Here is a 22,280-nt window from a genome sequence, read left to right as displayed (position 1 = left end):
GAAATTCCGCATCTTCCAAAATTTCCCCCATCCCTTCTCATTTACTACCAAGCACTGGAGCAGTCCAACGAGGAAGCATTTTGCCTCCTAAATGTGAAAATTCAGAATTTGGATGTTAAGGTGGCCCTCTCCCCAATGGCTGTGATTTTATTTGCAATAAAATTCAAATTTTCTGGGCAAAAACAGTAGGTCCACCTTTAGTTTGGGGGGTAATTTTAAGTTGAAAATTTTGAATCTTTAAGGCCAGGTCAGCCCCTTTTGGTGTTACCGTTGATGCCTATAAGAGGGGGAAATTCTTGGCATTTGAGGCACCAAACCAAAGTGATTCTCATCTGATTTTAGCAGCAGCTTCCTCTGATCCTAGCAGTGCCTTTTCTCTGCCTTTTAGCAGCAGGCCTTCTCCAATCTTTGGCAGCGATTTTCCTGATTTTTGCATCACTTTCAGGCCTGCTTTTTGGCAGCAATTTTCCTAGGAGCAAATCTTTCCCCCTGCCTGTAGCAAGCAGTGTTTGGGACTTTGAAAGGGTAGTGTGGGCTAAGTTGGGGGGTGGCTTTTATCCTTTAGGGGAGTGGCATTTCCAGATTTTAGAGAGCTCGAAGGGTAAGGATGGGCATTGAATCCTGTTGGCTGCCAATCATCCTATGCTTTAAGTAAAAATCTGATTTATGGCAGACTTATACTTTGTTGTGAGCAATTGAAATCTTTGTTCAAGGAAGGATGTTAGGCCCCACATTTTTTGTTAATGCTTTAGAGATATTTTAATGTTCCAAGATTTATAGTCTCCTTCCTCAATTTCCTTGCATGCCATCTATGTTTGATCTCGAGTCTGACTTACATTTTGTTGTGGCAGGTAGAAGGATGACTGGAAATAGGAAAAAGGCAAGGCAGGTCCTAGCAAGGAAGGACACCAAGGATATGGCACCGTCACCCTTCATTCCAAAATACAAGAAGATTGGAGATCCCAATCTAGGTCCCCTTGATATGGTTCAAGTAAGGCAAAGGATGACAAGGGTGCCCAACTCAAAGATGGCATAAATGATAGTGAAAAGTGGGATTGTTGATGTCTCTATTTTCCCTCCTACAATGCAATGTCCGGAGTTGATCCTGGAATGTGCAAAAAATTATAATGCTCAAACAAAGACCGTTGAATGCGGGAAGGAAAGGAAAGTTTTGGTTGTGCTATCAACAAGGAATATAGCCATGGCGTTCAACATACCTTCTCAAGGAGCCGAGGTTTATATCACCCAAGAGCACTACTCTAACCAAGTGGATGCTTCTGTGAAAAGCATGAATGAGGAGTGGATGGCTCAACCATGGCAGCACTACTCTAAGATACTGGGACTAGGCAAGTTAACCATATTGAACTTCAAGTGGGAGATTGGAGACCTTATTGTGATGTTAAATCGGGTAATGGGCGAACTACAGAGAGATATACTTCAACCATGGATGTACCACTACATAGATAGGATTTTATCAGGAACGGTGAGATTCGCCTAGGCAAAGATTATCAACATTGGCATCGACCTTCAATTGAGGGCATTAAAGGAGGCTAAGAATGCAAAGCACACCGGGGTGTTCTACATGACACCCTACCTGGTCTAAGATATAGCTTGATTATTCAAGTTTCCTGGGCTAAGGCTGTTGGGAATGTGTGGGTTGGAAACGGGAGAGAATTTAGTACACGAATACTATCCACAGCTCCACCTCCATAACCGTAAGGAGTTCAAAGTCTTCAACGATGTATTTGCTATGAAGATTGTGAGGCAGTTGCAAGTGGCTCTAGAGATGAGACTTTCTAAAGAAGCAAAGAAATTAATAAAGTAATATGGGTCATGGTGTATCCAGTATAACAAGTTCACATACATTCACATATGTGAAAGCACAGTGTGCCCGAGGAAATTACCAAGGTACTCGACAAATCAGATAATTCTAATGGAGGTGGTAAGGCAACTTCTCTCCTATGGCACGATTCAAAGGGATAAGCACAAGCCAGGTCTCCAATTCCCATTTGGCCTTGGTGGCGAATCATATCCTTCCTTGGTAGTGGCAAAATCAGCAAAGACCAAATTGGAAAACTATGGGCTAGGATTCTATCATGCAAGGCAAAATTTCGACCTTGCGCGGATGATCAAGAGGGCATATGGGAACCAATATTCCCACATCCCGCACTTAGAGGATCATTGGGCCAATGCAAGTGATGACTCTGAAGCAAGGAAGAGAGCATTCTCAAGACTAACGATGGATGAAATTAGGAAGTACAAGTGGAAGGGAACACAAGTTCCCAACGAGTTGAAGGATGATAGCGAGGTGCTTCGAGAAGACTTCGACACCACCAAGAACCATGCACTAGATCCAATTGATAGGGAACGTGAAATGGAAGTTAGCTTGGAGGCCCTAATGATCCCAGTTTCCCATAGCACTTAGGAATGGTTGGATCAAAAGATGCTGGAATTGGCAAGGAAACAAGTGCATTTGATTTACCATAAGATGAATGAGGTTGAAGATATCGAAGAGGAGTCATCCGAACGGCTGCAGGCATCAAATGATCAACAAAGGGAGTCCAACATGAAGAGGAAGAACACTACAAGGGCGTCACTGGGTGAAAACTTGAAGGAGGCGGTTAGAATCATTAAGTCACCAGCAAGAGTACAGGTACGGACGACTCCCCCATCCAAGGAAAGTGCCACTTCAAAGAGAATAAAGGCCACATCCCCCAAGAGGAAGGTGATACACCAAGAGATCTCATCAGAATCGGACGGCAATACAAGTGAGAGCTCTTCGAGATATTCACCATTGAGTGCTTCTCACATAGGGGTACCCTCTGCACCAAATGGCGACAATGATGAGATGATTGATATTGAAAGCTCCTCTCCGCAAGGACATATCCCACCTACAAATGAAGACCACAATGCAGATGTTGTAGTACTTCTAGCTCAGAAACAAAAGAGGACGGAGCCTAACCCAGGACGGAGCCTAATCCAGGACTGGGAGAATGCACCGCACCTGATTAGTTATGGGATACATTGCAAGGCGAACAGGACATCGTGGAGGCAGGACCAATTGATAATATTGAAGATCTTGTAGATCAGGAGGAAGGGACTCACCCAGCGGAGAGGTTGGCTAAGGTGATATGGGATGACTCTGAGAATCCCAAATTTCAAATCGCCATCCCTAAGGTGAACAAGACAAAAGATGATATCCAAGTTGAGGACTATGAGGTAGTTGAGCACGAGTTGGGAACCACCACGAAGGATATCGAGTATGATGAGGCTAAATGAGCTCTTGATGCCCTAAAAAGAAGGGTGGAAAGCGAAACTGCAGAAAAGATCAAGTACAAGGCAGAGTGTGATGGAGCCCAAATTTTTACAAAATTTAAAAACTCCATTTATGATGTGGGAAGTTTGATGATATATTATCAATATTGTTATAAATGTTTTGTAAATGGTTAAGAGGCTTATGTGAGTGAGGATGTTTCATTAAGCTTTTATAAGGAGGAGTATATCCAGCAGTACATCAGTCAAAATTATGCTTCCTATATGAAGAAAGAATATAAATTGCTATGAGCAAGTGTCTCAAAGTCTGAAGCCTCTTATCAATTTATTTCATATCAGTCTTTATACATGGAGAAGTAAACAAGTCAGGAAAACTATTTAAGGCAGTGAGTATTTTTAGAAGGTAGAGATATCTGTATTTCGGTGATGTTTGTTTCTAAAGCAATGAATAGAAGATAGTGAATCAGAGATATATTATCGTCATTTAAGGGTGTTTTACTAATACTCGAAAACATTCTGCAGCCCCTGACTGAAACTGTTAAGGAACTTGGATCTGAGGTAGAGTTTTATTTTGTTCTAATAATTTATTTACTGTGAATTCAGATGCTTATGAAATCTTCTTTTATAATCAGTTGCAGAGATATATATATATAATGTTTTTCTGATTTCAATGTTGGCTTCGATTCTGAGTCTTCAACCAAATAGTATTGTTCTGAAACTTCAAGCAAATAATAATGATCTCTATTAAATGTAACAGGTGAATGCATATATATCAGACCAAAGGTAATAACATGTGTTGACTTAATGCTTTTCCATTGATCTTCTCTTTCAATATATATATTATTAGAAGAGTCATGTCTGATTGTATAGACATGAATCTACGTGCCCTTTGGGCTCGTAGGATCGTGTCTATACAATGAATGACCCTTAACTAATCGTGTCTTAACCAATACAACATTAACATATTCATTTGCTCTGATCGGCAATACCAAGACATGCAATATTGATCACAATCAGTGATCCCGAATTACATCTGTTTGCCGAAGATGATAGTAATCTGAATATCAACATGATCAGTGCTATGGATATTCAGACATCATGCAATCTGAAATATGTAATGGATTATCAGCACATTAGGATTGATCAAATCAGATCGAATCAATATGACAGTCGATCAGAGTAATGTATGTTTGCACACACACACACACACACACACGCACACGCACACACACATAGATCTACACATATATGTATGCATTCATATATTAGTCTGTTAAACACATCTTGAGTCATAGTCCGATAATATATATCTGACAGATGCTACAATTTCAACACTCCCTCTTAGCGAGGGAGGACATGACTGTCTCACAACATGATGATCTAGGTTTTATCAATCTTAAAAAATGCTCATCAACACATATATCCTAGAAGGATGTTAGACATCTGATCTCCGGCACATTCCGGGACAATAGCTGGGTATAGTCTATCAGATGTCCATCTTGATCTTAATGTAAAATAGAACCATGATCTCTGCCTCAATCTGGGACTAAGGTAGTCTATCATAATTCATTTCATAGTCATGAATACTGACGAAGACCAAGATAACAGGTTTATCATGATAATGGATCAAGAACTCAAAGCAACACAAATAGTATAACGACTTCTGGCTCATTCCAGGTCAATAATAGTAGTCAATCATGATACTTTTGTTATCATACTATCCAGCAAATGGCAAATTATTCAATGCAAACGGGACATATTGAACATTTCCTTGCATATGGATGCATATGCATTGAATCCAATGTAAGACATGCCTAGACCTACTAGAGTTACACCAATTCAAGATGACGAGGTGAAGGTAGGATTCTCCAGGTGCATTGATAGGAAGTATGATAATTATACTATTGGCCATATTCACACTGAGTGGATGAAATTTGTCACTCATAAGGGTTTTTCAAATGCAACAAAGATGGATATAAGAATTATGGCACAAGAGGACCCAATTTTGTGGTGGAATTGTAATGGAGTACAAAAAGAAAAGATTACCATGCTAGCCAATAGTCTGCTATCATAAGTTTCTAGTTCTTTAGCTATAGAGAGGATCTGGTCTACTTATAGCTTTGTCCACTCTCTTAAGAGGAACAAACTTACCTCTAGGAAAGCAAAGAAGCTAGTGGTTCTCCATAGTGCTTTGTGTATCATTGGCAAGGAGAGCTCAATAGGATTTAGAGTCGAAGGAGTCAGCACAGATTGATGAGGATAAATATTCAGTGGCTTCAAATGTGTGGCTAGCTGGTGTTCATTTGGCAGATCTTAAATGTGAGGAGTCGAGCAGTTTCAATGATGAGGAGTTTTCCTTGAGGGATGATTAAAGGCCTCTATTCACTCCATTTTTTATATTTTGTACTTGTTTTGATATCATACTATTCATTGCCATCTTCTTTATGATATTCTTGATATAATAAAAATCTTTCATTCCTTGTTTCGACAATTTTATTTTGTATTCTAATTTGTAATTTGTAATGAGATATGCAATGTTCCATTATTCAACATTCAGTTATTTAGTATTTGGCTTTTACAAGTTTGTTATTATACTTCTTATATTGTTATACATCTTTTCATAACTAGCATTTCAAGTGCTATACGTATAGTATATAGTATATACAACACCATCCCCCTCCCCCGAACTAGACCCCCTTGCCCCTCAGTCTCAAAACCCATACCTCCATCCCCTCATCCCTGGTCCCCTAGGGCCCGCATTACACTATAAAAATATTATATTCAATTCAGATTCAGCATCTTTTTGATACACATTAAATCTCCAAAGCCTTGAAAACCAATGTAGAAACCCTCAAATATGACGGACAATGGTAAAACTAGCAGCAACATATAACACACCGAAGGATGAAACATCCAACAAATCATTGTAGCAACAGTTTAGCAGCAACATGCAAACCCGAAAAATATCTTCAGGTCCTCAATGAATCAACATATTTGATCCCTTGAAGAAATTGTCGAACATGGGAAACAACAGCTTTTGTTCCCGATCCCAAATGTGGAATCCAAGAGAGTTTTTGTCCTCATAGACCCTAAAAGAATGGAAGGTTTTTCTCCTTGGGTGCCAAAACTTACAATTAAAATGTTAAAATGAAACCAAGATGGCTAATGAAGCTAGGCACCCTCTTTTTATATTTTTCCAATTTGGACCCTTAATTAACGTTTCCTCCGATTACTATTCAATAATACTTTTATTTTATTTTATTTATGGTTTAGTATTTAAGAGAGCTTTCAATTTCAAGTATCTAAAAATGCATTTTATCTTTATGTGTTTGAAAAAGCTTTTTATTTTGATAACATTATTTAAGTAGCTCATTAAATTAGAAATTGCTAACCAACACTTAAACTAATATTAAAACTTATTTCCATTGCTTTGCCCTTTAATCTGCGGGAAATGAGAATAGGCTAGAGGTTTTCTCAATGGCATTATTTCCAATAGGGGGGCCATGAAATTTACTTTGGCATTGACAATGTCATTGCTTCAATATGAATTTTGTTCCACTATATTTATAGTTGGTGATGTTATTGTCACTTTGTCTTTTATAATTCATGTTGGCTGGTTGACATTATGAAAATGATGTCATTTAATGTTGGAACATAGAATATGTTATTTGGGAAATAAGTTTCACTTTTTTTTAGTTTGTTTAAGTATATTCTCTCTGAACTTTTTTTTTTATTATTTAATTTTCAAATGTAATTTTTTTGTATGTCATTAGAAGTCATCCACCCCATCCTCCATAAAATTTGGGAAATATTTTTCTGTACCCTGATATGCATCCTCATCCCTGCCATCCCCAGCATTCAGGCAACTTTTCACCATTCCCAGAAATGCATCCCTTCGTCCCACAATATCAGAGGAACAATAGGCTTACACTTTTGTACAAGTGTCAAGTAGTTGGTTTGTTTTAGGCAATCTCATTGTCATGCATCTAAAACATGGTGTGTATATTTATCATTTGTTTGATAAAAGAATCATATAGACTCAGTTAACTAAAACACTGAACCAGCCAAGTCTGGTACTTCATTGCTGTTAAAGAAAGAAAATTTATAGATTCCATATAATGACAATGATTTTTAACACGATGGACAGACCTTGACGTTTGGATTCTTGTTTTTCAAATATCGACCAACACCAGTGACTGTCCCGCCAGTTCCAATTCCTGCAACCAAAATGTCAACCTTGCCCTTTGTGTCTGCCCAAATTTCTGGGCCTGTGGTCTCATAATGTACCTAAAAAAATACATAAGAAAATATCAAGCTGCAATAGTGTAAATATATACTGATACTTGAAAGCTAGAGTTGCTTCAGTCTGGAATACACAACAGAAAAATGAAAACTTGTTGAAGTCGTTTGCTATGCCTTGGGGTTTGCAGGATTGTCAAATTGTTGGAGCATGTATGCATTTGGAGTTTTCTTTAATATTTCCTCAGCTTTTTGGACAGCTCCCTTCATGCCCTTGGCAGACTCTGTGAGAACAAGCTCTGCTCCAAAAGCCCGTAGTAGAACTCGTCTTTCCAGGCTCATAGATGCTGGCATAGTTAAAATAAGTTTGTAACCCTTAGCTGCAGCAATGAATGCCAGACCAATCCCTGTGTTGCCACTGGTTGGCTCCACTAGTGTGGTCTGTACATACAGCCAAGTCAGTAATTATTTTCCATTTTTATTAAATGAAAAGATGACCAATTGTCAGTAATTTATAAATTAAATCAAGCAACAAGAATTCCTATAAAATTAATAGGACACTTTAGTAAGCTCCAATCAGAACTTTGCCATAGTAAGAAAAAAATGATAACATTTCAGAAAAAGCTGTTCAATCTGCTTCTATGATATAAACACTCACCACGCCAGGAGTAATGGCCCCTTTAGCTTCAGCATCAGCTATCATACTGTAGCCTATTCTGCAAAGTAAAATACAGATTGTATCCATCGTATTTTCTTAAAATGCATATTCATCAAAAATACTGGGAAAAATGTACCTGTCCTTCACACTAGAGCAAGGTTCCATGATTTCAAGCTTTGCTGCAATATTTGCAACACAGCCATCTTTTACAACATTGTTGAGATACACCATAGGTGTCCTTCCAATAAGCTGTCACAAAATGGAAATATCGGCATTGTAGTCATATATAAATTTGAAAGTTTATTCCCACATTTCCACAATCATGAACACAAAATACTGTATTAAGAACAGAAGCAGGAACCTTGAAAGCAGTCCATCGGATCCATCCTATCTTCAAAAAACTAGGATTTATTACTTGCAAACATGACCTATGTAGTTAATTGTGGCTATAAATCAAGGGAATGAATTAGTATTCAGTGGACAAATAAAGGTTAGTAATACCAATCAATAAGGTCTACATATGATTTTATTTTAGAGGACATATACATGTATTGTTAGGATAATGATGTAATATATACATTAACAAAGTCTAATAAGGTAGCTACAGAAAGTGTTCAACAATGTAACTTCCCTAGAATGATATAAACATATTGCAGCGGCGAGCACATAATATTCACAATCCCTCATTCATTCTTCTAAAATTTGTTATCAAATCACACAAATCTGAGTATGGGGTATGCTAAACATAACACTTTGGAAGAAGAAGAATTCAAAGATGGCAAAAAAATTGTGAAGGCCTACAAAAAGGAAAATATGAAAAACAAAAACCCCATCAAAGTGAGTATAGAGGTGACGTGTGTACCAACACTGTTGAGCCCAACTATTAAGGGGCAAAAATCAAAGTGAAGTACCACTACCAAATGCTGAACTGAAAATAAATTATATCTGACTCAAAACAAGCTCAATTTATTGTTGTAAAGACTTTACCCTTGAAAGATATCATATATTCTTCTGCCAATTTATATTTCTCAGAATTGCTATGTTATTGGTATTTTGTTTATATTCTTGTTTACTCTAAGTATTGAACACACGCACCAAGGGAGTAAGCATTTTGGCATTGTTACCTGATCGAATCTGAAGATTTATATGAAGGCTAACAATGGGGATGGCGGAATAATGGGCCGCACATTTGACCAGCAAGAACTGATAACTAACAGTGACGTCGAAGACACTATGGAAGAAACCCATATGGATTAGCTGACAGAGAACTTGTTGCACATGTGGGAGGTTTCAGTCAACCAGCATGGGCAGAGGGGAGCTTGAGAGAGAGAAGTCACTCAAGGCACCATACAGGAAAAACTCACGGTGCAACTGACTGTTTACAATCTTCTCAGAAGTATTCCTAGATTGTTGGCCTATAACCTGATAGATGAGCAAAGACGGTGGAAGGAAAAACAAAAGGTACAAGGTCAGCGACAAATACTACAATGGTACGAGGAAGGAACCAAAGGGCAAAAGAAGAACGTGATGTGAACAAATGTCATGCCTCTGAAAATTCCACCAATTGATGCCCCTTCTTCCAAACAAAGAAGACATACTTGGAGAGAAAGAGGAGGGAGAGAAGGAAAAGCATTGATGAGAAGATCTCTTTGAATCAAGAAGCGGAGTGAAAGGTGACAAAGATTGCAAAGAATCGTCAAGGGATCCCCAATCCCACCACAAAACAAAAGTTGGAGTGTCAACCAAAGCCATAATAGAGAGAGTCGGAAACTAGCTAACAAGAAAGGCGGGGCGAGGAGATTACCATAAACCTACCACTCCCTAATGAGATAGTAGAGGATCTTGACAACCAATCAAACAATCTGTCTAATAAACAGTAAAAAAACAAGGACTCAAAATCCAACTCCACACAAAGTGGCTCATCAATGCACTCAACACATGACAAAGACAACAAAGAAAGATTATAGACGAACCTAAACAAGGTAGGCATCATCATCCAGATGGAGAGTCCAAAGGATACAACAAGGGTCAAATCATTCTTGGGACATGTAAGCTACTATTGAAGATCTGCCAAAGGTTTTCCATAGATCTCATAACCACTAGACTAATTATTGAGAAAAGAGGAGTCGTTCAAGTGGGGGTTAAGCAAGAAGCATTCATGGAACTTAAGTCCAAATTGATAAGCATGCCCATTCTCACATACCCCAACTAGGACAAGGAGATCCACATACATGTGGATGCCTCGAACTATACCATTGCTGCCACCTTGGAACAAGCTAGCTCCGATAGGTTGGATTACCCAATTTTTCCACTAGTTACCTCTTCTCGAGAGTTGAAAGGAACTACAGTATGACAAAGAGGGAAGAACTTGGCATGATTTACTCTGTAGAAAAGTTTCGGCACTATTTGTTGGCAACATCAATCACATTCTATGCCGACCATCAAGCATTGATGTACTTGGTCAATAGGCTGATCATTCAAGGGAGAGTGAGTGGGTGGTTGCTCCTACTAATGAATTCACCTTCAATATTGTGGTATGGCAAAGGAAAAGCCACATAATAGCAGATCAACTTTCACAAATCAAATCGGGAGTACTTTCAAAAGGAGTCAATGAAGGCTTTTCAAGCGCTCGCCTATTTCAAATTGCAGCATTGCCACCTTGGTATGAAAGTATAGGCGAATACTCATCACATTCCCCTATGGCATGCCACCAAGTGAGCATAGGAAATTGGCTCTAAAGAGTAAGACATTCCAACTTATCAACTAGTTATTGTACAAGATAGAGCCGAACCAAATCCTTTAAAGGTGTATAATGTAGGAAGAGGTACCACGGATGCTAAAGGAGTCATATGAAGGACTCACGAGAGGCCACATTGGCCCAAATGCCACCACATGTAAGGTACTACTAGCGGGACTATAGTGGCCAACCCTACACACCAATGCACAAGAGTAGGTTCTTGGATGTGATACATGCCAAAGGGAAGGTAAGTCATTAAACAGGAACTTCATGCCATTGTTTCCATCGTAATTGCAAGAACTATTCAAGAGGTGGGGTTGACTTTGTTGGACCATTGAAGGTGTGAAGCATGTACCAATGCAAAAACATTGTTGTTGCCATCGAATATCTAAAAATGTGGGTGGAGGCAACAACACTTTTGGACAACACTGCACTCAGCACAGCAAAGAACTTGTATGAAAAGATTGTAACCCAATTTCACACACCCATCTCTATTACAAGTGATAGAGGGGTACACTTCACAAACCAAGTCATTCAAACAATGATGGCAAAATTCAAGATATTTCACAACCTATCAAGTTTTTATTACCCACGTGCCAATGGTCAAGCCCAATCAACAAATAAGGAATTTGTGTTGATTTTGTACAAGTCTTGTGGAGTGGAGCAAGAAGACTGGAAAGAAACACTTCTCGCTACACTATGGGCCTAGCTTACCTCATACAAAGCCGCCACAAGGCACACCCCCTTCCAGCTTATGTATGGACAAGGGGCAGTGGTGCCAATGGAGTACAATGTATCGAGCCTCAATTTGCAGTAGACAATTGGCTCAGGGATAAAGCTTTTGAAGGAACGGGTGTTTGATCTCATGAAGTTGGATGAATGACGACATAGTGGGCAGTAAAAGCGGCCCAAATAAGGAAATTAACACAATAATCACCTCTGATGGTTGAATTTCCAACCAGGACAATTAGATTGGAAGTCTAATGGTTGTAATGAAATTAAGCCAAGGAAGTTCAAAATCGGTTGGCTCAGGCCCTACAAAGTAAGGGAGGTGGGTAATAATGAAGCAATTAAGCTCACCAACCTAGATGACAAACCAATCAAGGAGTCGATGAACGGATCCAAATTAAAAATCCATTAGGAGAGGAGGATACCCACTGTAGGAATCAATATGCTAGTATATGCCACTCATGGGGATTGGACTATTGGGTGTGATACAATAATTGAAGAAGACCCTGTGATACAAGATGAACCATACAGGTCAGAACAAGACTGGGCTCGCAATGAGGAGAGGTTGGCGCAAAAACATGTGGAGGGAATCGCAACCCCCCTGACATTGCAGATGACAATGAATAAATTTGCATAAATTTTGAAAAGGCTTTGTGCATTCATCAATTACTAGGAGATAAGTATTTTATTTTGAGTATTGATCAAAAATCTGTGTTATATAGTGTATGGTTATTGATTTCTATTATGATTGTGAGATGGAGATGTTGGTGTTGCATATTAAGAGGGAGGATACTACCACAATTCTATTATGGTGATCAAAGTAGTTATTGATTGAGAGAGAGTCCTTATGGAATACACACCTTTCTTATATATGTTGTTAACGATTTTGACATTGTAGAAATTGAGCCACTTGTTGGAAACAAGTCTCAACTGTGATTTCCTTTCTTGTTGATGATGAGTTCTCATTCATGTGAAATATATAAAATTGTAAGGACAACCTAAAAACTCTCACTTATGAGAGATTCATAGTGAGCATCATGTAGAGAGAGTTCATGATGTCATCACGTTGAGAGATTCCGTGATGGGAGTTGGAAGTCATGTTGAGAGCGTCCATGATTGTATCACGTTGAGAGAATTAGTGATAAAATATTGGTTGTAAACCTTACTAATTTGTCATGTTGAGAGAGTCCATGACAAAGGATGGCAAAATGCAGTAGCTCAAAATTGAAGATCTCAAGGCTATGAGTATAGAATGAGGAGAGACTTACAGATGATTCTCTTACTTGGGAAGCGCTGAGTAACATTTTTACAACTAGTGATACAAAACAGATGAAAATGATAAAATGAAGAAAGTGTTGGGGCATGTAGAGGTGGATAAAGTAATACAAATGCCTATATTTAACATTAGAGAATTTGAACAGGTGCTAAAGGCAATGGTGGTGCGCTATGATCACCACACACACCAAACTACTATTCCTTATTGTAGCCAGCACTACATCACAATCTCTTTCCAGCCATTTGAGCTTTACTCGAGTATTAACATGCAAAGGAATAGCAGTGCCCAAGAAACCACCCAAGAAGATGACAATTGATCAGAAGAGACACTTGCTGGAACTAGCATGTAGAAGTGATTTATCAGAGAAAGACTGGAATAGCATGTGGAATAATAGCAGAGGCGGGGTACGAAAAAGATTTTCCTTTCCACAGTTGCCTAGAAGTGCATTTTGGATGTGATCAAAACTCGTCTCACAAGTGCAAGTTGCACATCTGACGTCATCGTATGGCAACTCAATCTTATGGAAAAACAGGCATAGGTAAGATATACAATTCAGTGACAAGTTTAAAATACTGCAAATATTAGGCATAGGCTCTGTACCCAACTAGATTTTTACCATATGGCTCCACCCAGGGAAGCACCTAAACTATCAATATGTACAACTACGAGTACTCTATGCCCAAAAGGTCAGTAATCTAAATCTGTTGTGAGATAACCCATCTCAACTGCTCAGACACAACACACTAAACAGTGTTTTCAAACTTCACCAATTGACAAATTTATTTACTTCCTTCACAAGGTAAAAGAATAATCAATTAGTGGAAAATAGACTAGAACATTTTTCCTGATTTGAGCCCTTCATTCCTGCCATTTCAGCCCTAACATTTCTCATGAATTCTGGAAATCTTTTAAAATCTCTTAGTCTATGTTACACAGGGACACGTCCCCCATTTTTGGCTCTCTGGGAAACACATCCCTTGCCGTTTCCCCGTCCCCGTCCCCATCCCCAAAACACAGGGTGGCATTTTAAAAACCAACACAGGTCAATGTTTTTCTTAAAAATAGCGAAGTAGAAACTAATCCAAGTGGGTTTTGACATTAACTAATGGTTTTAACCTGGCACTAAGTTGAATCTATGTTTCATGCATTTATCAAAGTGTTGGAGTCACAGGCTTATTTTGTGTCTTAGACAAGACATTTTCTAATTTCACTATACTTATAATATATTAATATATTTTGAAATTTTCATATATCTCTCCAAGGTTCGAATCTCTCCATCACCATCCACCCGGCACCACGCAAACTGACACTTCAAACCAAATTACAGGAACAAAGTATGGAGAAAATTCCATAAATGACAGCTAGGTACTGTTCTGACCATGTCCCAAACCCACTTGTGGACACATTCTTTCAAGTATACTGTGTAGTGTGTACACACATACTTGTCCCCTATTTTTGGCCCTATAGGAGATGTCCCAGAAATGTGTCCCCCCCTTCTCTTCCCTGAAACACCATGGAACATACCTTTTAATAAATAAAACATAAGATTGATTTTTGAGCAAAATTCTTAGATTATACAGTATCATCCCCCATAAATATACTAAAAAGAAAAAAGGAAAAAGACAAAAGGCCTAAGGACCAGCTTACTAAAATACTTAAGTTCAAGGATAATCTTAAAGGCTAAAATTTACTCCAAAAACTCTGGCATGGTTTGGTTTACTTCTGAGATTGGTTATAAATTTATAGGATCAAAAACTAAAGGACGCAAAATGTCAACAGTATATATATAAGATAAAAGTTTAAAATCACCCTTGTTTTGTAAAGGGACCTATCAAGAGCCAGAATGTGCGCTAGTTAGTTTGAGACCTAGAAACCGCCTTTACCTGGTGACCTAAAGTGTACAAGGGGGAACCTCAAGATCCTCTACCCACCCGGACGACCTTCCTAAGCTGATGGATTTCTCAAATTGAGTTAGGAAACTTCTCTAAATCTAACACCAAAAAGATTTCAGTTGTAAAATCAGAAACAGTGATGCAATAGCATCTCTGCGTGCTCTTATATGCCATTAAATAGAATAATGGTGGAATATTTTTAATCGTGTCCTTGACACCGGTAATAGTCTATGAAACTGCAAGGTTACAAAGCCCCGCCTTCCATGCACACATTTCTAAACAATCTAACAAAACTGAAAGTAAGCAAGAGCAAAATAAAAAGTCATGATACTGGCAATTCTTTACAGGACTAGTTCTTCTTCTACGATCGTGTCGCTACTATAATTCAGATTCCACAATAGATTGTTCAATTGACGAACCAAATTCATAATTAGGTGCCCTGTTCCTATTAAAACAAGCCATATATGATAAGCCTATGTAATTAATATAACGCAATAAAGATTTCAGTCACAATATCAGGAAAAGCTATGCAAGTGAGACCTCACCCTAACTTAATAAGTGAGATAAATAATCATGGTGCCATTACGATTCAAGCATTTCCATTTAGGGCGTTCAATTTCAAAAAATTCCTCAATTGAATTAACGTTAAAGGATATTCACATCAGGGTGTTTATCTGCGAATCAAAATCATTATCAGGTGGCGTATTCCAAATTTCCAATCCAAGTAACAAAATATGTTCATGGACTTCTTCATCTGGGTGCAATTCACATATTTCCAGATTAAGTGTTCCTTTTTTAGGACAAAATCATAGTTGGTAGCGAATTACAATAAGCAAATCACCATCCATCCACCCAACCCAAATGGAAGTCAATATTCAATCGAATTTAACTACCGGACATGAATACACACCTGAGTGACATCATCTGCAATATTGAGAGCTTCCAAGTTCTTTTGGGTTTCCACAGAAACTGCCTTGCATACTGTAAGCAACTTCAACTTCTTGTTACTGTTCATGTTCACTGCTGCCTTGAGCAACTCCATGTCATTGCTGCTGTACCATTTGTTAGTAGCATGTCCCTTAGCAATAAGGGCACCCCTGGCATTTGGGGTACCTTTGGAAAGACCATGTTTGAATACATGGGCTCGAGGATGGGCTTGAATGGCTTGCATGATTCGATTCAAAGGCCCCTTCAATCAATGATGAAGAGCAAAGGCTTGTTTTGGCTTAACTAAGATTCAAGCCCAATGTTGAGCCGATTTGAAGAAAAGAAAACAGTCTGCAGATGCTAAAGAGGCTTTCCCATTCCTTTAAGGGTCAAACTCGCTATCTTCCCAATGCGGTTATGCTGTCTTCACTCAGAATGAAAATAAAATAACAATTTTTAAAAAATTATTTATATATTTTTCTTTGTTTCTTCCGGCTGTGATTTTTCCGGTCTTTTTAGTCCACTTCAAGATGACGAGGAGATCGACAATTATTTGATAAAGATTTTTCCCACGCTTCCAATTGCATGCTTCCGGGGAATCTTTCACAATGAATGGCATTTGTAGACTATGATCTTTTCTTGGAGAAATGCCGATTCACACTCCTTTAAATTGATGACCACCCTTAATTAAAATCTTTTCATTTCATTTCGATAGTTGCAATTTTTCTGTTGGACCAATTTCAGCCGTACGCAAGTTGTTATCCTATACTTTATTTCACTTATTCAAAATGCAATAATTTCTTTTTAAAAAGACATTACATTCTATTTAATTTTATTCAAAATGCAAATAATTTCTTATAACTTTAAAGGCCTTTCACTTCATGTAACTTTATTCAAATGATTAATCATAAGATTGTATTTTTATTAATATTCAAGAATATTTGGGTTTAATTAATAGTGGATTTTAGTAGTTTTTGAAATTTTAAATATTTATAAACAAAATATAATTTATTTTTTAAATTGTTTCTTTAAATTATCATTTTAATTATAAGGATTAATTTAGTATTTTTATAATAATATATATTTAGTTTTGAATCTATTTTGATGACATATAGTAAATTTAAATCAAATAATTTTTCACAATACATAATAGTTAGTGTTGTTGACATCTTACACTCTTCATGGTCTTAGTAGCTTTCAACTATTCTTATGATAGATCCCAAAATGTGATTCAAAATGTTGATGCAAACAATATACACACAATCAAAACCAAAAGAAACAAATACCAACTATGATAAATTTTTATAATTATTAGGAAATGAGCTAGTTGCCGCTCATATTTGTATTATTGTCACGTCCTATTGTTACCTATCCCCCTAATTACCACTCATAAAAGGCCCAAAAATGATAGTACATGTACTAAGAGTCTATCATGCATGTACTAATAGTTGATCATTTTTAGCTTTCTTGGTTTTTGACCGGTCCATTTGTGCAAAAAGTACTATTTTTTTGGTGAGCAGCTATGAGGGGGTGAACATAATGGGTTCGGGCAAACATTTTAAAATGACACTTTTAGACCACCTTGCACTCTACGAGTTCTATAGAGAGCTCTGTAATTGTGGGAAAGCCAAAAGGTTAGCTTTAAGCTCTTCACTCACCTATAGAGGTTCACTGAAAAAATCAATGAATGTTGACATACAAATTAGGAATTGTAGGTGTGTGAAGTTAGCTTGGATGGCTACTGGGTCATTTACTGTATATTCAATTTTGAATTAATTTTGATTGAATGTCTTAATATATTACATGATAATAAGTGGTGTATTATTATATTCAGTTTGGTTTATGATCTAATACTAACATATGTTTCATATTCATTTATATATGTTTTCACGCATATGACCTTATTTATGTGCATTCTCATATGTGTTATTTACATATCATTCATTAGTATATATGCTAGTTGCATTTAAAAGTTAGCACGTTTCCATCTTGTGTTAATCATAAGTGTCCTAGGAGTGATTCCAATTAATAAAATTTAAATTTAAACCTTCCCACCCCTTTTCCTTCATCGTGGTGAACAACAAAATGCCAAAACACTAGGTTATATAAGCTATTACACTCTAGAGAAATGTTTGGAGAAACTATTCATGGATTATGTCCTTGTGTTATTGATACTCAAAGGGGAAATAGTTATTGACATGTGTAAATACATTTTCCTTATGCTTTATATCATCATTATGATAGACGAATGTGGTATGAAATATTGATGCAAAAACTAGTTATATTGTCGAATCTAGAAGCTACACTATGATTAACTTGTGGATTGTGAAAATATTTTGACTCTTAACTTCGTATTGGTGAATAGATTTCCTAAATTGGTGTATTTTTCATTGTCAATAAATGGATGGTATATCTAAAATAGTTGATTCGTTTTTTAAAGAGATATTTCAATCATATGTCAATTGCATGGGTTGCTACACAAAATCATGTCAATATATGACACTAAGTTCCTTAGCCTATTTTTATGTACCTATGGAAGAAATTGAGAATGTACATCTCAATTATAGCTTAACCTATTATCTATGGACGTACAAATAAAAAAAGGTTGTCAATCAAACTATTGGGAATATGCTCAAGTGTCAAGGGAGATACTATTTCACTTAGTGTACATAAGATCCTTACAAGGTGTCATAAATCTATTAGGAATGGAAATTGAGGTACTTAATGCATCAATACAAAAGCTAAGAGCTTCACACAACACATGAAAGAGGTTCATTCATAGGTCAAGTAATTGGAGTACAGTAGCATAAGGTGTAAGTTAAATGCAAATGAGCATCAAAGAAAGGGATTATCAACAAGTTGAGTTAGTCATGATACATCTAAGAGGGGAATAGTTTCCTAAAGGGGCATATTGTGATTATGAGTGTTGTGTCAAATGATATATGATCAAGTATTTTCATAGCTTAGCACAACAATAACATACATATTGTATGCCCCGTTAATAAATTAAGAGGGGCAAGACCACCAAACTCATTGTCCAATAGGTATACATATTATTCCTTGTAGAATAATAGAAATGTATAACGACTTCTCTTTCCTCTGATCTGACCAAACTTGTTCTAATCTTAATACCAAATCACCGACTTTGCATCCAATGATCCCTTGGATCACTTACTCACATTTACTGAATGCTTCACATATCACACTTGAATTCCTTCTCTCCAACAAGGGAAATATCCTTCCTTTATACCATATCCTCAAAATAATTCCTTGAGTCAGCCTTGAGGCTTTCCCAATTAATTATAATAGGACCTCTTTAAGATAAACAATAATTTTACAACACTTTTGTCTCACATTCTTTACAACTTCTCACATGGCGACCTCTGACCTTGTGCACTCACTAACATCATCATCAGGATGTCTATTTTCACTATCCAACTTCGCATATCGAGATCCTATCTCTGTTATAAGATACAATCCAAACATTATAAATTGTTTCTTAGGTACTCTGTGTGTATTTTGTCCTTTGTAAATCAGTCATACCTTTTGCATATCTTTGACTCTATGTATTCACACTTATCTATGTCATCAAGATACAGTGTAGAAAATATCCTTAACTATGCTTGACCTGATCATTAATACATAGTCTATATGACCTTGTTCTCTATTTGCTACTATGTCAGTCTTCATAGAAATAATGCTATATTGACATCAATGACAAACACTGTCATGAGAAGCATGTCAATCATGCTAACAATCTCCCTAAGTTTTCTAGCAATGCTTAGGATACTCCCCCAAAGAAATACCATCAACATTCATGCTAACAATCTCCCCCTTTGGCATTGATGGAAACATAGATAAGTTCCAAGAATACCAAATCAAATTGTTGTTGTTGTTCTCTTCTTTTCAAATCCTCTTCATCAATCAAATCTGAAACTCACTGGAACACTGCTCTGTTTGTTCTTTCTCATTCTTAGGATTGACATCAATTGTTCACACTTTGACTCACAGGAACAATTCTCATTCTTCCATTCTTACATGGATGAAAATCAATTGTTCACAACTTCTTCCCATTCAATGTTTCTCTCTATTGACATCAATCATCCATTATAAAACTTCTCCCCCATACATACATAGGAATTTTTTATGTAATCTCTTCCCCACACATAGGAGACACTTATCCATTGACATCAATCATCCATTATAACACTTCTCCCCCATGCATACATAGGATTTTTTTCATGTAATCTCTCCCCCATACATAGGAGACAATTTTCCCTCATTCATAGGAGATGTTTTATCATGTATACTTCTCCCCCATTGATATCAATGACAAAGGATTCATTATGTCAATCATCTGCTCCAAGTCTTCAACCAGATCAAGTGTCCAAAGACACTATTCGAAACCATCTATCAAGAGTCCTTGATGACTCTTCTCATTTTAGATACTCCCCCATACACGAAGCATCAACATTCAGTCTAGATAAATAATAGTGCTCTATACCACTGGACTGATGCAATCTCTGCATCATTTACTCAGAAGTAAGAAGGAGCATAATCCCAAGAATACCTTGCAAATACTCATATGAATCTTTAGGCAAGGGTTTCATAAAGATATTTGAAATCTTATCTTTTCTACTTACTCCAATCTGCTCTCTTTCTCAGCAACTTTCTCTCTCAAAACATGATACTTAAATGATATATGCTTAGTCTTAGAATGCAACTCAGGATTCTTAGACATAGTCATTGTAATTGTGTTATCACAATGTACAATAATAGGTTCTAAAAATTCTATTCCAATGTCCTTTAGCATTTGCTTCATCCACATGATCTGATTGCAATTGTTTGATGCTGCTTTATACTCTACTTATGTTGTATTTTGTGAAATACAATCGTGTTTCTTGCTTGGCCAAGAAACCAATCTTCCTCCAAGAAAAAATGCTCCGCCACAAGTGCTCTTTCTGTCATCCACAATGCCTACCCAATTCGCATCAATATAAGCACACAAAGTGAAATCACTTGATCTATCATACTATAGTCCAAAATTAGGTGTACCCTTTAGATATCTGAGTATCCTTTTAATTGTTGCATAATGAGATTCATTTGGATCATCTTGAAATATTGCTACTATCCCAACTACATTTAATATATTTGATTTGGCGTGAGTCAGATATTGTAAACCTCCAATCATAGATCCATACTTCTTCTACTCAATTGTAGGTTTCTTATCTTTGCTAGATAACTTGTGACTAGTTATAATAGGTGTACCAATAGGCTTACAACTTTCCAAACCAAATATTTTCAATAAGTATTTCAAGTATTTTTCTTGTGATAGAAAAATACCATCCCTATTATATACAATCTGTAAACCCAAGGAAAACTTTATCTCGCCAATCATACTCGTTCTTCATTTCATCAACAAACTTATCACTTGCTTTAAATCATTACCTCCAAAGATTATGTCATCAACAAATATTACAATGATCAATAATCCATTTTCATTTCTTTCAAATATAAATTATTATCTGTCATACCTTTAGCAAATCCTAATTATGCCAAATATTTGTCCAACCTTGCATACCAAGTTCTAGGTGCTTTATTTATACCATATAATACTTTTTTCAATATGCATACCATGTCCTTTTCTTCTGTCAAAAGAAATCCTTCAAGCTGTTCAATGTAGACTTCTTCTTCAAGTTCTCCATTCAAAAATGTTGACTTTACAATCCATTTGATACACTTTAAACTTCTTACTTGCTACATAAGCCAAGAACATTCTTACTACTTCCATTCTAGCATTAGGGGCAAATGTCTCTTCATAATCTATACCTTCTTGTTGTGAATATCCTTTTCATACCAATCTTTCTTTATTCCTCACAACTTCACCTTGTTCGTTCATATTATTTATGAATACCCATTTAGTTCCTATAGCATTCTTGTCTTTAGGTCTAGGAACCAATTCTTGTCTCTTATTCTTTGCAATTTGATCTAGTTCTTCCTTCATTGCTTGAATCCAATGATCATCCTTGCATGCCTCATCTACACTCTTTGGTTCAACTTGAGAAATCAGACATAATTCCTCATGTACTTTGTTTCTTGTCATCACTCCTTCGTATTTGCTTCCAATAATCTTATCAGTAGGGTGATTCTTTGCCAAATTTATATTCTATGTAGTAGTTGTTGCCTCAACTCTTATATCTTCTCTTGGTTTAGATCCGTGTTCTTCTATTTGTTCAACAATCTAAACATCATTCTACAAATCATTGTTAGTCTCATAGAACAACTCAACATTTTCATGATTAGTCTTTGGATTAATTTCTTCATCTGAGTCATAATCATTGGCAATAGTTACTAAATCTATCTCTTCTATTACTTCCTCTTTCTCAACCAATCTAAGTCTACCATCTTCATCATCACTATCACTCAAGAATCTTTATATACTTGCTTTAAATTCTTCATCATCGTCAAAAAGGAAATCCTTTCTAGTTTTCCTTACTCTCTTAGGACATCTGGATGAAAAATGATCAAATTCTTTGTACATGTCGAATA

At 36.8% G+C, this 22,280-nt stretch overlaps 1 protein-coding gene across 1 annotated transcript in view; it reads right to left on the bottom strand.

The window, feature by feature from the left end:
- LOC149556207 (cysteine synthase-like) overlaps positions 1-16,150 on the bottom strand; it is a 44,053-nt gene extending 27,903 nt beyond the window's left edge. Inside the window, exons 1-5 of the mRNA XM_089830339.1 lie at positions 15,715-16,150; positions 8,307-8,419; positions 8,171-8,228; positions 7,690-7,953; positions 7,423-7,560 (exon numbers count right to left, since the gene is read on the bottom strand). Of these exons, the coding sequence (XP_089686465.1) occupies positions 7,423-7,560; positions 7,690-7,953; positions 8,171-8,228; positions 8,307-8,419; positions 15,715-15,975 (834 nt within the window). The 5' untranslated portion in view covers positions 15,976-16,150. The remainder of the gene's footprint in view (positions 1-7,422; positions 7,561-7,689; positions 7,954-8,170; positions 8,229-8,306; positions 8,420-15,714) is intronic.
- Positions 16,151-22,280: the final 6,130 nt, after the last annotated feature.

The sequence above is a fragment of the Cupressus sempervirens genome, chromosome 5 (genome assembly GCF_028749045.1).
Source record: "Cupressus sempervirens isolate cs-2001-9-10 chromosome 5, ASM2874904v1, whole genome shotgun sequence".
NCBI lineage: Eukaryota > Viridiplantae > Streptophyta > Pinopsida > Cupressales > Cupressaceae > Cupressus > Cupressus sempervirens.
This window is presented reverse-complemented; position numbering and strand designations above follow the sequence as displayed.